Source organism: Anoplopoma fimbria, chromosome 12, assembly GCF_027596085.1.
Source record: "Anoplopoma fimbria isolate UVic2021 breed Golden Eagle Sablefish chromosome 12, Afim_UVic_2022, whole genome shotgun sequence".
NCBI classification, from domain to species: domain Eukaryota; kingdom Metazoa; phylum Chordata; class Actinopteri; order Perciformes; family Anoplopomatidae; genus Anoplopoma; species Anoplopoma fimbria.
Genome location: NC_072460.1, coordinates 111,698 through 127,623, shown reverse-complemented (window position 1 = coordinate 127,623; position 15,926 = coordinate 111,698). Strand labels below are relative to the sequence as shown.

Here is a 15,926-nt window from a genome sequence, read left to right as displayed (position 1 = left end):
ATGGCCTATCGGGAAGGACCCCGAAGAGGGAGGATCGGGAAGAGAGCTGATGACCAGAAAACACGATACAGGATTTTATGATCCTTGATGCTTTATTCCTCTATTCAATATTTATTCATATATTGGACAAAAACAATGTTAGAAACAAAGTCTGTCTTGTAAACCCTCTGTATTTTGCCAAGACATCTTTGGTATTTGTAAAGTAAAGTATTTGTAGCTGAATAAAAACAGACGCACGTCACTTAATGACCCATTTCTCAGCTCCACTAGTCATTGATATGTTTTATTTTTATTTTCAGTGTTGTTCATAGTTAAGAAGTGCAATGAGTTCTTAAGTCTGAGTGTAGGGTTAGCGCCAGGGCAGTGTGGGAGCGTAGCTTTAGCTTTTTTGTTGAGCTCTCTGGAGGCTCCATGGGCCAAACACAACATCTGCCAATATATATATATATAGGGTCCAAACTTTTGACTGGTACTTTTGACTGGTACTATATATATATATATATATATATATATATATATATATATATATATATATATATATATATATATATATATATAAGGTAGTTTCTCCAATCAGAGGGTCGGTGGTTCGATACCCAGCTTCGGCAGTCGATGTGTCCTTGGGCAAGACACTTAACCCCAAGTTGCTCCTGAAGGCCATCGGTGTGGACTGATGATGAATGTTAGTTAGAGTCTGATGGTGGCACCTTGATGGTAGCCTGTCATCAGTGTGTGAATGGGTGAATGATATGTAACATACTACTGACTGTAAGTCGCTTTGGAGAAAAGCATCTGCTAAATGACTCTAATGTAATGTAATGTAATACAGTACCAGTCAAAAGTGTGGACACACCTTCTCATTCAACTACTTTGAAGAATCTAAAATATAAAACATATTCTGGTTTGTTGAGCATTTGTTTGTTCACCACATAATTCCATATGTGTTCCTTCATAGTTTGGATGTCTTCAATATTAATCTACAATGTAGGAAAAAAACCATTGAATGAGAAGGTGTGTCCAAACTTTTGACTGGTACTGTATATATATATATATATATATATATATATACATATATATGCAAACTCTGCCTTCATCCTCATAACGACATCATGTGTCAGTCAAAAAAACTCAACATAAAGTACAGCAGATATTAAACATCTATCCCAATCTAGGAATATTTATTAGAATACCAGGGACATAAAGAACATTTTCCAGTACTGAGTAGAGTGAGAAGACGATGTCCTCAAATCAGAAAAGCAAGCAGCTTTGACATTAAACGGAGAGTCAGAGGAGAGGCTGCGGCTTGGTGGTCTATAAGGTCATGGCTATAGGAAGTAGGTCATATACGGGTGTTGCATTTGAGCTGACACAGCTGCTATCCATATGAACGTATGAATGTCCGTTTGTTTTTATGAAGAGATCTTATTCCAACCTCAGAGGAGTTGTCTGTTCTTCTATCAATAACGGAGAGAGAGGTTACGTTAGATGTGTGTGTTACTCTCTTTGCCTTGAGAAACCATAGAATCATCATTTTGCGAATGTGTGTTTGCATATGTGTGCATGTGTGACACAGTATGTTTATGCATAGTGGGTGTGCATGGGTATGTGTGTGGGATTTAATCAGTGTTTGGCCCTTTAAAAGGTTCCTGCGGGGCCGAGGGGGAAGAGAAGATAACGGGAGCAGACATTATTTGCTTCTGTCATGTCGGCTTAGTGTCAGGCCTCACACACTGTGGCCCAGTCAGACACGGACGCCAAGTGGATGTACCTGCACACATGCTCCGACACGACGCACGCACGTATACCCGACACATACTGACACACACATGCGGTTGTGACCTGCGTGCATACAGAGCCTGATATGCACATACTGACACATTCTGCATCGAAAAAGTCACACACCTACATGTCTTCACACACACAAAGTGAACACACACACTTCCCTTCTTTCTAAAATAAGTTTCATACCGAGGCAGGACTGGCAGGGTTTCACATGTTCCTGGCTAGATCTTTTCCAATTCAAAAGATTGATGGATCACAAAAGAATACATTTTACTGGTTGGTTCTAGACATGGATATATGGTTTACATTCATTTTTTGATGCACCTTCGTGTACAATCCAGGGTCTGTGTTTGTGCAGCCATGCATGTTTTTTACAACGTTGTGTAAACATAAATGCTCATGCTTCTCGTATTCTGCAGTATTTTATAGATTACGCTCTGTGTGCATGCATCTTTGTATTTTTGCATTCATGTTTATTTCACGTGTGTGTGTGTGTGTGTGTGTGTGTGTGTGTGTGTGTGTGTGTGTGTGTGTGTGTGTGTGTGTGTGTGTGTGTGTGTGTGTGTGTGTGTGAGCGTGTGTGTGTGTGTGTGTGTGTGTGTGGGGGAGGAGGCAGGCACCCAGGTTCCACAGTCAGTCAGGCAACATCACGTCAGGCAGGCCTCAGTCACGGCCCCCAAGGGGGAGGCTGCCGACTGTGGGCACGAGCCGTGATGATTGTCCCCGCTGGGGGGATCGCACATGCGCACTAACATAACACATAGAAGCACACACATCGACACACACAGATTTGCATGTACCCATGTATGAACAAGCGTGCATAAAAATACACATTTATGTCTCGGAAACTGCACAGATGCCCGTTAGAAAAGTGCATGTGAACAAGCACTCACACAAACATCACACACACATCAGGCTTTTTCACGCACACACGCCAGAGCTGCAGATGTGAAACTGCCAGACAAATAAAAAGACAGAACATTCATGTATGAATATAAACGTGTTTGCAAACAGCCACCTTGGAACAAACACACATGTACAGAAAATATCTGCAGAGGTAATAATGCATGTATTGCATGTACACTCAGGCATACATTTGCACAAACACAGCATAAACAGATTGTGCCCCCTCAACACACGCACACACACACACACACACACACACACACACACACACACACACACACACACACACACACACACACACACACACACACACACACACACACACACACACACACACACACACACACATGCATAGATAGAGCTGAGAGCAATGCATTGTGGGTTGAGGCTTAAAATAAGCATGACAGTTCCTGCCATGATCCTGGTTGGTCACACAACTGCACATGCTGAAAGAGCGCTACATGAACATACACACACAATATTTAGAAATATATTGAGGTTTATATTTAACTCTCATTGAACTAAATTAGTCACACTAATCTGTATTATTTAATTATCCAGTCATGATCACCCACAGCAGGAGAAAATATATCAAATATATATAATATTTGATAAAAGATGTAAAACAAACACAAAGAAAATACGGTAAGACATTTAACAATTGCAAATGTGGCGGGTTTTATTTTTTGAGCGCAGCATAATTTCCTGAGGGCATAACTGAGGGCTGTAATAAGACAGCCATCACTGCAACAGGTTAAAAGTCATGGTTCGACAGAAAATTATGTTTATGAAGTATCATTTCGTAATCCATAAAATGTGGCTCAAATATATCAAAAAATATTGTATATTCATTTTCAGCCAAAATGCTCTGCACTGAAACTTTTCTCCTGGCATGATTTAATTATCCCAATCATGCTATAACATCCCAGAGTGGGCTTTTTAGTGTAGTTAAAAGTAGCCTTGGCTCAGCACAATGGAAAATCTGTGGTTTTGATCATGGGGATCAAGCACTAAGATCGGTCCTCACTGCACTGTCTCTGAGCCTGGAACATGGTGTACAGGAAGGAGAAAAGAAAACAAGGGGGTTTTCTGCTCAGAGAAAGAATGACGGATAGTGGGCAAAAGTCAAGGGGGAGAGCGGAGGGGTGAACGAGTAAAACAGAGTGATAAATCAAGTGAAACTGTTGGAGGTGAAAGAGATGGATGAGGGCAAAGGGGCTGTAAAGGGAAAGAGGAAAAGAGAGGAGGAAAGGAGCAACAAAATGAGAAATTAAAGATGTTGGAACAGACTGGAATTTGGGACTGTTCAAGGCACTGAAAATGTGCATTTAAGAAACTTCAAAAATGGTATGAAGAAGTGATTGACGCCTTAAACTAAGATTAAAGTGGATTGGATGATGCATAAGTAGTGCTGGAGGGATGTTTCTCCCACTTAAGCACCCATGTGAACACTCAAATCAGCACCTAAAAATGCTGTAATTTATAATTAAATATGACTGAGCAAAGCGTTAGGGAATACTGCTGCCTATCAGAGAGTTCAAACAGGCCTGTGTGTCTAAGGCTGCTGGAGACCAGCTATTGGTGCAGTTTGTTTGAAGTTAAAAACCTGATTTGCTGGATTTCTGACCTATAATGAGTTGAAAGTTTAAAGTTTTAGGATAAACACACTGACAATCAGATTAATATGATTATTACTCTGTGGCTTCCATTGTTGCTACTGTAATGTCAGCATAGTTTATAACTGCTTTCTGTTGGCTGACATTATACTCCTGTAAAATCAGCCAAGTGATGCTTCTTGGATTGTCTCCTATGTAATGTCCTGCCATTCACAGGCAGTTCTTCCACATTAATGCACTCTGCACTGCTGCACCAATACACCATCACTTAAAAAACAAATGATACTGCCACTGCCAAGCGCCATTTGTCTCAGCTGTCATCATAGCTGCCGGAGTTTTACATGCATTGTACTAAAGCTGCCACCAGATGAACTTGAAAAAAACATGCACAAAGTCACTTTGCTATGTTTATAGAGAATTGTGCCACAGAGTGTGGAAATTTGAGTGAGCAGATTTATGGAGCTTCTGTTCAGAGTGGATGCAGCCAAAAACCTTTCTGTTCACAAATTCATTAATGCTAACTAAGTAAGCCAGCTGTCCCTACTGCTAGTTGAAATCTCTCCTCCGTGACTGAATTCAGTTCACCGTAATCTCATAGAAACCAACAGATACAATAAACCCATTTTAGATAAAAAACAAGATGAATATGTCGTAGGAAAGCGCATGTTATGACTGACTTCACAACATGCATGATACTGCATGCATGATGAGGAATAATACGTGCTGTTTTAGTAGAAACACTGTGAAGGTAATAAGGGTGCAGTGCCATGGTCAAACATTGACATTGTCTTCATGTGATGCGGAGGGATTTGAAATTCAAAGCCAGTTCCCTGGTTACACTCTGGTCAAAAAGGTCGTCAGTCGGACTGGGAATTGTTCATTCCATTGGTTCACCCTCCAAACCTCCGTCTCTCTCTCACTCCTCCTCTTCCTCCCTCCATCCTAAACACAGTTCACTCAAAAGGTCCAGCAGGAGCTAATAATAGACTGGAGTCACTCAGTCTTGGTAGAGTCAAGGATATGTAAATATGCCTCTTCTCCTGTGGGCAACTTCCTGGTTGCAGGCAAGCGTGGGAGCCAATGGGAGGAGAGAAGAGCGGTCGGCATGGCAACGCGGCCCGGCTGTCTGCACAGTTTTAACTCGGGTGTAAAATGCAAATGTTATTCCCCAAGAGTAGTCTGCCATAAGCCTCTGCTCCCACTCTCTTCTCTTAACTTCACATTTCCTCTTGTAAAGTCTCCGTCTGCTCTCCGTTGATCAAAGTGCACACAGTAATGTCACAGTTCTTCACTCTCATTGCTATCTTTTTATTTGGTAGATGTCCTATTTCTATGTCCACGTACATGCAGTGCACAATTATGCAGCTTTAAGTTCCTGTGTATTTGGCACAAGTCAGTATAATAAAACATATGGGCAAATTCAATTCCATAGCATCAAATAAATTAATCGGAACACAAGCTTCATCAGTCATCACGAGAAACATCAATCCACTTAGTACATCAGATGTTGCAGCCTCAAGTAATACTTAAATACTTTAACACTATAAGACAGTGATTTCATTTGAACCTGCTGGCCCTGTGCTGTCTTTAATCTGTCGTGTGCCATAACAACACAGACTCAAAATAGCCCCTCTCTCTATGTTAGCGAATTAAGAGGAAAAGTGTAAGCAGAATAGAACAGATATCGCTATGGCAACCTCTCCGCCTGATTGCTATGAGATGTAATTTCTACGAGTTTTGTCTTCTGTTCTTCTGAGACTTAACTTTCTGTGGGAAGGCTGAGCTAATGCCTCCAACCACCTAAACTATTAATGTTCTTTATCTATATACCTTCTATTTACTGCAGTTTTATTCAACATGTGTTTGTCAGTCAAAATGAGATTTGAGTAAGGAACAGGGTGATTTTTTTTTGAGGATTGAAATATACAAGTTGAAATGATCAGTTGACATTTTATCATAATGTCACTCCATTTTCAAAAACATTGTTCATGAAATCCCTTTCAAAGGAAAACTATTCGCTTCTCCATGTTTTGGCAGTTGACACATTAATGTGACACATTATTGTGTCAACTGCCAAAGAAGAATATTTGTACAAAGAATTTAATGAGGGAGTTGCCATTGTATTTCATCCATGTTATAATCACAACATGAAAATGCAGAGTTCAGGATTTAGGGATTATGCTAAACCTTCAGTAACGGAGGGACTGTGTTTAGTGAATGTGAATGGTTGTCTTTGAACGAAGACCTCATTTGTTTTCCGCTCCTTTGTCTGAAGAAGAAAGCCTAATGTTCAGACAGTGCCAATGGAGTTGTTAAAAACTGGATAGGCTTTTATTGGGGTATTAATGAATGTGTCTGTTTTGACAACAGCTATTTCAAACTTTGCCCCATTGTTTTTTTTATTTTAAAGACATGTCAAAACTTGTTGTTTGTTGGTTTACAGTCACAAAACTCCGAGTTGATTGTGTCTCTTCATCAGCTGTAAAATTCCTTACTGGCAAGGATTCAACCTTTTCTTTGTGACTGCAGGTGCCAAAAAGCTGGCCAACAAGGCAGCGCTGTGGTATGTCCCCTGCTCGCTGCAGAATGTCAACAAGGTCATGGATGTGCCGCCCATCAAGGTACATGGAAACTTGGCATTTGACCAGTTAGCTTCCCTCTGTCTCTCCCTTCATATTAAACAATGTGACCAAGCCATTTCACTTCTCTTGTGTCTCGAATGTCAATGTGATCAACTTTTCTTAATCTGCGTGCAGCCGTGCAGAGACAGGTATTTCAATGTGTGTGTCCACCTGTGCACATGCTCATACTGTCGTCTGTTTCTCTGTCTGTAGTATGCCAGTGAAGAACAAGAGGAGCAGGGCAGAAAGCGCTACGAGGCTCAGAAGCTGGAGAGACTGGAGACCAAAGCGAGGACTGAAGAGATGGTGCCACCTCCCCCCAACCCAGGTAACATCCTGCACTAAAGGCCTCAAATCAAATCCTGTGAAAGCAGATAATATACAATAGAAATCTGTGCTGTACAAAATGTTCTTGCTCTTGAAAGAAAGTTGCAAATATCAGCTGGGATTTTTGTCTGATATGATTGACGCTAATAACACAGATCTATTTGAGCCTGAATTTATACACATTTTTTGTTGTACATCAATGTGCAGGAATTTAAGTAGGTGTAATAACAGGAGAACATTCATTTATACACAAAATACAGGATACAGTGTTCTGTGTCAATATGACCATCGCTGCACCTTTACGACTCAGTGCTGTGATTATGAACTGCATCATGGAGTCAAAAGCAAATACTTTCTTCAGCATAAGACTTTTTATTCATTGGTTCATAATTCTTTAGTATGTCTGAATGTTTTGTTTGGACTCTCAGATAACTGAAATGTATCTGTTCTTCAATTGTTCTGATTGATATTGTGTTATAATGTACTGAGGTAAAACAGTGTCAACTGAGCCCCTCGAGTACAATCAGTATTTAACGTACTTTAGTGCATTGTTGCTAACTTGTTTTTTTCCGCTTTACATTACAAAACCATATTGCAATATCTTGAAAACTCAAGAAAGAAATTTTAACAATTTTGTTGAATAACATTTAAGTTGATCAAAGGAAATATTTGCTCTGTAAATGTATTTCATCATCGTGATGGTAAGATTGATAGCTAATTCTAATATTTTGTCATGTTTATTCAAATGCAGAGGATCCACCAAAGGGTAAGCTAACTTGCTCCACAAGCAGCATGTCAGTACCATTACTTTGGCGGGGCACCATACATAAGCTTGTATTTGGTGAATACACACCAGCAAGATTTTCAATACAAGAACTGCTATTTTTCACATTTCTTTTGTTTTTTGTATGTTTGCATTGCAGAACAACACACAGTTGGTTTCAGCCAGTCCAGTCTGATCCATTTGGTCGGCCCCTCTGACTGCACCATACACAACTACGTTCATGGCGGTGAGTCCAACCATTTCTCCCCAATTTCACACCCAACTCTCAGAAGCTTTTATCCAACAGCCACTTTTAGCTCATTGTCTTGGTCGTCTCGCCTAACCTGGTAAGGTTGAGTCTCGTGGCTCCCATCATCCCCCTGTCAAACCATAGGAAGCCGTTACCAGACAGACAAGTTGAGTATACAGTTCCTGCCCAGTGTGAAAAAGCAGCGAGGTGAGGTTAACCTTTGACCTTTGACTGCTGAAGATAGTCAATCATCTAGCAGCTTTCCTCAGCTGTCAGTGGATTAACCCAGAGTTAAAGCACCAGTGAGTATTAGACTTCCATTGATCAGACTCCAACTGGATGTTCAGGTTGGTTTGTGCCTGCTTGATGTGAAAGTACCAATTTATTTGGTAAGAGGTCAGCCCTTGCTAAGCCAGTGGTGTGTCAGGGCTGTGTTTCTGTGAGCTTTCTGCCCCTTGGTGTTCAAAAAAAAGTTGTGGTTGATTTCATTTACCTGAAATGTTTTCCGAAATGCAGTGGAAGCCTGTATGCTAACAGAAAAGAATGCATTACCTCTTCTCAATGAATTGGAGCAGTATGTCTTCATTTACCTTTTCAATGGTAGAAGCCTCTATTCAGACTTACCAACCTTTATACTCTCTGTTAGCAGAAAGAATAAACTACAGACTGATGATTTCAGTGTGTACATATTAATCTATGTAGGGAAGCCACATTGCAGCAAGCTTGGGGGAAATATACAGTTTTTAATAATGACTGCTTAATTAATATGTGTGCTTATTACACACCTTAGTGGCTGCTTTAATCCACAGAAAATGTAAATGGTACACAGTACGACCATATATGTAGCTCAAAGGGAGACGCACAAAGAAACAAATATCTAATACACTCACGTCACTGAGAAAGGAAGTGGTGAATTTTTGAAATTTTTGAAATTTCTATCAAAGTATTCAGATCAATGCAATGTAATATTTTAGGTCTGCTTTGAGTTCTTTCCAAAGCTCAAATGTACTACCACACGCTGTGATTGATCCCGCACTAACAGCTGCTGACAAGCCGTTTGAGATCCCAGTGTTTCCAAGTCACCCTCTTCCACTTAGTCTGCAGTATCTGTCAGATTTCTTTCCCACTCTCACACATTTGAAACAATGAGCTCATGAACAGCATTAAACTCTTTGGTATTCAAGGCAGGAGCTGATCTATCCATCCACGTCCCAACAGTATGGAAATCCTGCAGGGGAGAGGATGAAACAGAGACCCCTAAAACAGAGAACATAGAGTGAGATGTTTAAAGACACAGAAGGTTGGGCGGAATGAGGCCGATTAAAAGGTCAAGAAAAGAGATGTACACATAAAACTTGAGGCAAGGGAAGATAGACTGTAAAGAGTTAAGAAACATCTGCGAGGAGTGATCAAACATTTCACATTCACACATTCATAAACACAATATCTGCAGTATACGTGCACATGTGTTTACAGTATCCACATTATCCCTCTATTCCACCTTCAGAGGTTTGCTTATGAATTGCTGACTCGGTTCTTCCCAGTTTATAGCATTCTGCATTAAAACCAAGACTGTGCATTGGTACAGCATGTCCTGTGGCAACACAGCGGAGGTATAGAATAAGAAATAGTGCTAAATTGAATCCAAAGAGAAACGTCCTTGAGAGTTTTTGTGGCTCTTAGTACTGAGTTCTCCTAAGTAAATGGATGAATGAATGGTTGTTTGGTCGGAAATGTCTCAGTGTTTTTGGGAGTGAGTATGAATACGTGGGATTGTAGTGAGCGAATGTTCTGTTTTTGTGTGTGTGCACTGTTCCGTTTTGAAATAACTGCTCTGGTTGTTACTTGCATTGACAGCACTCTCTGAAGCTATGAGCATGGCTGTAATTGTGAAGAACAGAATGACAAGGACGAAGCGGGAAATAGACAACTAGAACAACAAATGGGAAATAGAAGGTCTTGGTAGCAGGGAATTTATGGTGCCGATGCCGTTTCCTATTCTGTGCTTTGCTGACCAGCTAGACCACTCAGAGGCATAAATTGTTCCTCTATGACTCGTCTTTTGACCTTGTTAAAATTTCTGACTGGACCTATTCAATCATCCTTAAGTAGAAAATCTATTTTTGTTACTGGGGTGATGCTTTCAAAAAGGCATTTTCAGGCTCCTTGCTTGCAAAAAGTGAATTTCTCCTGCATATATCAACAAAAGCCCTTCAATGGAAACACTGAATGCGCATCACAATCCTTAATATATATTTCCATTTTTTGCAAGAAAAAAGCTTCCTGTAGTCCTTTTCTTTTTATTCCGTTGCCCCTTTCCCCCCCACAGGATTTGATCAAGATTCCTAAAAAGTTTGAAAAGTACTTGAGAAAAAAATAACGACAAAGCACAGAGCAAATAGAAAAAGAGAGCAGCACACTAAACTAACAAATTGAATGAGTGCGTATCCAGATTTGATGATTTAGCCACCCGTAACCAAAAACCTGGTTTATCTAATGTCCCAAACAACATGACAAAGCAAGCCCTCACTGGAAACCATCCTGGCTGCATCTGAAACAATGCCAACATTTTATCAGCATAGAACAGATGCTTTTAATCGGTCAAGGTATATATTGTTTCTGGCAAGATATCATTACCTCATACTGCCATTTCTATTGAGGTCAGCTGTGTAAAGAGGGCATCGGAGAGACACAAGATAGTGAGGAAGAAAGACAGACGAGAGACATTGACGGAGAAAGAGATGCAATGAGGACGGGCCGGACGGATAAGTGTCGCACGAGTCATGGTTGCCTTTTTAATTTGCAAGCTCGCTGAGAAATCTGTCCAATTAAAAAAACAAATGTGGAACAGGCATGCAGGTCATTTAGAACACACACACACACACACACACACACACACACACACACACACACACACACACACACACACACACACACACACACACACACACACACACACACACACACACACACACGCTGCTCTCTCTCTCTCTCTCTCTCTCTCTCTCTCTCTCTCTCGGTACATGCCATTGCTCATTAAGCAATGTTCCCTGTTGTTCACTGCCGCTGCTTTCACTACACTTATTCTGTTTACATAACCGAGTCAGGTCAGGCAGCCAGGGTGCTCGCTCTCCCTTTCTCTCCCACTGTGTCTTACCCTCTCTAGCTCCCTCTTCTCTCTATACTCTTGTTGAAGAAATGAAAACTGACTTCTACATGACAGTGCCAGGCTATTCACTTACTGTATATTTCCCCTTTGTGGTGTGAAAAAGTGGCCTGCTTAGCTTGAGCCCAAGGAGTCATAAAGCACTTGTACAAATACAGGAACTTTCAGGAACACACTCGCATGCATGTCCATATTGTAAATGTACACAGTGGTTACATAAACGCTCTGCTAACAATTCTTAATTATTTTCTCTGTAAAACAACATCTCTTTAGATCCAACGTTAAATCCTCACTGACTGACAGCAGATTCTAACAGCAGGGTTAAAATGTGAAACCACATCCATCCAGCCAGATATTTGACAATTATGTCACTGATGCTAATGCAATTGTTTAAAAAAATGATTTGACAGTCGTTCAGGATCCCCTTCTTCATTTATTTGTCTTCATAAGACAAACACACCCTGCCTCTCTTACTTCTAGTGGTGTAAAGACCCTGCAGATAGTTTGACGTTTTGGAGGAGATTCATTAACAGTGAGGTCTGTGGATTATCCAGAGTCTAAAATCACAAGTAGCTGTTATTAAATATGATTTTTCAATGGCTTGAGCATTATAGGGAAAAATACAGAAAATTGATCACACAAAAACAAAGCTAATTACAGTACTAGATACCACCAGTAAGTGAGGCAATATTTATTTTGAGATGTTTTAGGGGAATTGATCACATTTGTGAAGTCAACAATTATTAATCCATAAAACATGCTTTCACCATGTGGCAGGTGCTTGGCAATAGCAAAGGAGAATAACCTGCACACTGTATTTGCAATACCAGATGTTGAGGGACCTAGGCCTGCCCCTGTACAGTTGCTCTTAAAATGGTACACGCCTGGGCATATAATGAAATTCTCCAACGTGCAGAACAAAAAGCCTGGACATTTCTAAATGCTGGAAAAGATCAGTGGATTTCGAGGAACTTCGAGCCCACCACGTTGCCCATTACCACAACATTATTTTGCTTTCTCTCTCTTAACTTTTCCTTTTCTTTGTTGCTTATTCTTTACTGTATGCCCACCTCATTATCTCTTCCTCTCTCCCTACACACTCTCCTCATTTCTTCATGTTTTAAGGACGTGTACCACTTGTTTCCATGGAAACAGTAGTTGATTGCCACAGGTGGACACAACTGCAGTCTGATTAAAACAAATAAACTGAAGATTTGACGTTCTGTAAGACACTTTAAGTTTTCTTTTTTTATCGGTGCACAAATAATCATTGACTAGTGGCTCTCAGTGTGTGCTCTAACGCATCCAATTTATGTTTGCATTTGGGCATTTGATCTCTATTTGTGTGCACACTTTCTTTCACTTATGTATGCATATGTATGTGAAGCTTCATAATTCCATGTGTTTACATTACGTGTGTATGTGTGTGTCGGAGAGAGGTGGAAATACAGATGTGTGCCTATAAAGCGGTGGTTGTGCATACGTTTGATGCAGGATGTGTGTCTGTATGTCTGTATGTGTGTGTGTGTGTGTGTGTGTGTGTGTGTGTGTGTGTGTGTGTGTGTGTGTGTGTGTGACAGAGTTGAGCACAGGAACACATCCATCACTGTGGTCTATATTATCTGTCCTCTGCCCTGGTCTGTGCTCAGTGGGTATATAAACATGTCACTGCCTGAGACAGAGGAATTCAGGGAGACAGGGATATGTCCACTGGAGCTTGTGTGATCGACCTTTGTGAGGATTGTGTGTGTGTGTGTGTGTGTGTGTGTGTGTGTGTGTGTGTGTGTGTGTGTGTGTGTGTGTGTGTGTGTGTGTGTGTGTTTGAAGGGGGATTGCTTCCACTGGCTCCACCTCTAGCCTTCTCTCCTCCAAAACCAACATTGATTCAGAAATAAAACACTGAATCAGCTGCACAGGTTTTTTTAGGAGACCCGAGACAAGAGTCTTTAAAGATTGGGGCATTCAGGTAAAAAAAACAAGCTTGTGGTATTCAAGAGACAGTGGATCTTCCTACACTGATAGACTGAAATATAGATAGAGAGGAAAGATTCAGAGTTATAGCAGCCAAATCACACATAAGAGAACGTATACTCAAAGAGGTAAATAAGCAATAAAACACTTAACAGCTCAAAATATTTACCAGAAACTGAACTACAAATAAAAACTTAAACCATTCTCTAAATCTATATAATATAGAATGTATTGTCTTGTATTTATATGGAATGCGATGTAGAGGCCTGGATGAAGAATAACACATCTCAGAACTTGAAACAAATCACAAAATATGCTTTTGAAAACTCCATCACATCCGCTGGAAGAACAGACCCGTAAATGTCAGCTTGCTGGAAAAACCAACTATTGACCACATTGCCGCCACGATTATTAGCTTAAATTGAGCTAAAATCAAGTTTTGTATAGGGGTACATGTGATCTACAGCTCAAAGTCTTCATTTGTTCAAACATTTTAAGTTGTAAAAATACATCAAACAAAAGTTCAAATATTATCTGGAGTTCTGTCTGGCGTTTGGGATGGAAGTCAAAACTCCAGAATGGTAGAAGAGTTCAGTTATATGCAAGTTAAATCAGTGAGGACACTTTTTTGTAACGGGCAGCAAATCCCACAGCTCTATTATGTGTCTGAGACCGAGAAACTTTAATGAGTTGAACCAAAAAGCAAAGCAGAGCAGCGTCGCCATGATCAAACCAGCCTTAAACTGAATTCAGAATTTGTTTACTTTTGCTAAACGCTGATGTGGAATCAATGTGAGAGAAAAGGCACCAGGTTTAAGGAGCCAGCAAAAGCTCTGTTGTCTATCATTGTTAGGCATACCGTAAAAAAAAAGTAAAAAGGTAAAGGACGGACGAGTTTCCCTTAATTATTGACTGTTTGAAAAGCATATATATTGTTTTCTAGCAGGTTGCATTTTTTTATGAATGCAGAAATTGAGATAGGTGTTTTCTGCTCACGCATCCTCTGTTCTTTGTAGATGAGAAACCAGTCCCTAAAACCCCATTCATAGTTTGTTTAGGGTTTTAATGATGCTGGGGTTCAGCTGAAGGCAGAGGACCCAGAATAATTAAAGAAAATGAGATTTCAGAAACATTCAACCAGGGAGGGCAGTGAAACACTGAAAACAACCTGGTGTCAAGTTTCTCTTGGTGTCTGCAGCTCTTACTATCAGGCAATGAACAGCCCCGACAACTACAACCAATCAGGGGGTATATAGAATGAAGGTGAAGCCATGGGCAAAAAAAGATCATAGATCATGTTGTTGTGAGCGTACGGTAGTAACTGAAGCCAATCCAGATGAATGCATCATTTTATCTGCTCAGAGCTTCTCTCATCTGAATTTTGACAGCTAGACAGTAAGAGGAAGAAAAGTAATGGAGACCTTGTAACCCAATCTCTAATACCTTAATTGGTACTGGGGGGTATTACAAGCTGATACTATCCAAATATAAAATGGATCCGATTTTTCAGTGGTGAAATAAACATATAAACATATACCAATGTAAAGACAAAACAGGAATGAACCATGTGTTTCACTGTTACAAAGGCCAAGTTATCTGCAGGAGCCAATGACCTTTACCATCACAGCCAGAGGTGCATTTTATGTGAAAGCTCTTTATCTGACACAATTTCCATTACAGGAATCGTATATCAGTGATTTTCCCAGGCCTCTGGTGTGCATGGAAGCTTACAGTTTAACAGTAACCATGACAGCGTTCACTTGCAATTTTTAGGACTTTAAGTCACAGTTGTTAGATGTTTGGTAAAGCTCACCACAGCTGGAATAGTAAAATATACACACAAAAAATATGCAGCTTATGGGACTTTCTAAGAGGATGTGGATGTGTTGCTGCGTGGGAGTCATGTTCACAGGAGCTGTTTCTATAGTAACAGCTCGTTAGGAGGCAGTTTGAGCCGTTTGATACGGTCCATGATTAAAGCAGTTGTTGGGGTTGTGGATGAGAAGGACAGAGAGAGATTGAGGGAACTGTCAGTGGTGGATAAGGACACAGGGCAAGAAGAAGAAAGAGAACAGAGATGGAAGGAGTAAGTTTAGGAAATGGTGAGCGAATATGTGAGAGAGGCAGAGATCATGAATGCTATGCTATTCATATCGTTTTGGTCTCCCACTTTCTCCTCTTCTCATCAGTGTTTGCCTTGTGTAGTGTGTCTGAGCTGGTTCTAATTAAAATGGCTTGAAGTTAGCCGACACAGTTGATGGGCTACAAGAGCTGCCCTTAAGACCCCCGTCATTGTTCTCGTGCCCGTTGCCGATGGACAGCATTGTGCGCAAAGATTTTGGGGAAATGGTCAGAAGGGATCTGATCACAGAGGTACTCTCCCCCGTGGCTAACCGGGCTGCACTAGTGACTTGGTTACTAATTGCCCTTTTTTCCCCATTTGGAGTAAGCTGTCTTCCCCTCTTCCCACACACCATCTCCACCCTCCGCCGATCCCCCCCACCCCCAACTCTGCCTTTCGTGT

The 15,926-nt window shown here is 40.7% G+C and overlaps 1 protein-coding gene across 2 annotated transcripts in view; it reads left to right on the top strand.

Moving 5' to 3' along the window:
- Positions 1-15,926, top strand: part of acot7 (acyl-CoA thioesterase 7) — a 50,761-nt gene that overhangs the window by 10,343 nt on the left and 24,492 nt on the right. The window contains exons 4-7 of one of the 2 annotated variants that reach the window (XM_054609548.1): positions 6,834-6,925; positions 7,139-7,253; positions 8,004-8,018; positions 8,176-8,262. In XM_054609548.1, the coding sequence (XP_054465523.1) occupies positions 6,834-6,925; positions 7,139-7,253; positions 8,004-8,018; positions 8,176-8,262 (309 nt within the window). The remainder of the gene's footprint in view (positions 1-6,833; positions 6,926-7,138; positions 7,254-8,003; positions 8,019-8,175; positions 8,263-15,926) is intronic. The other variant, XM_054609549.1, reaches the window with a different exon arrangement.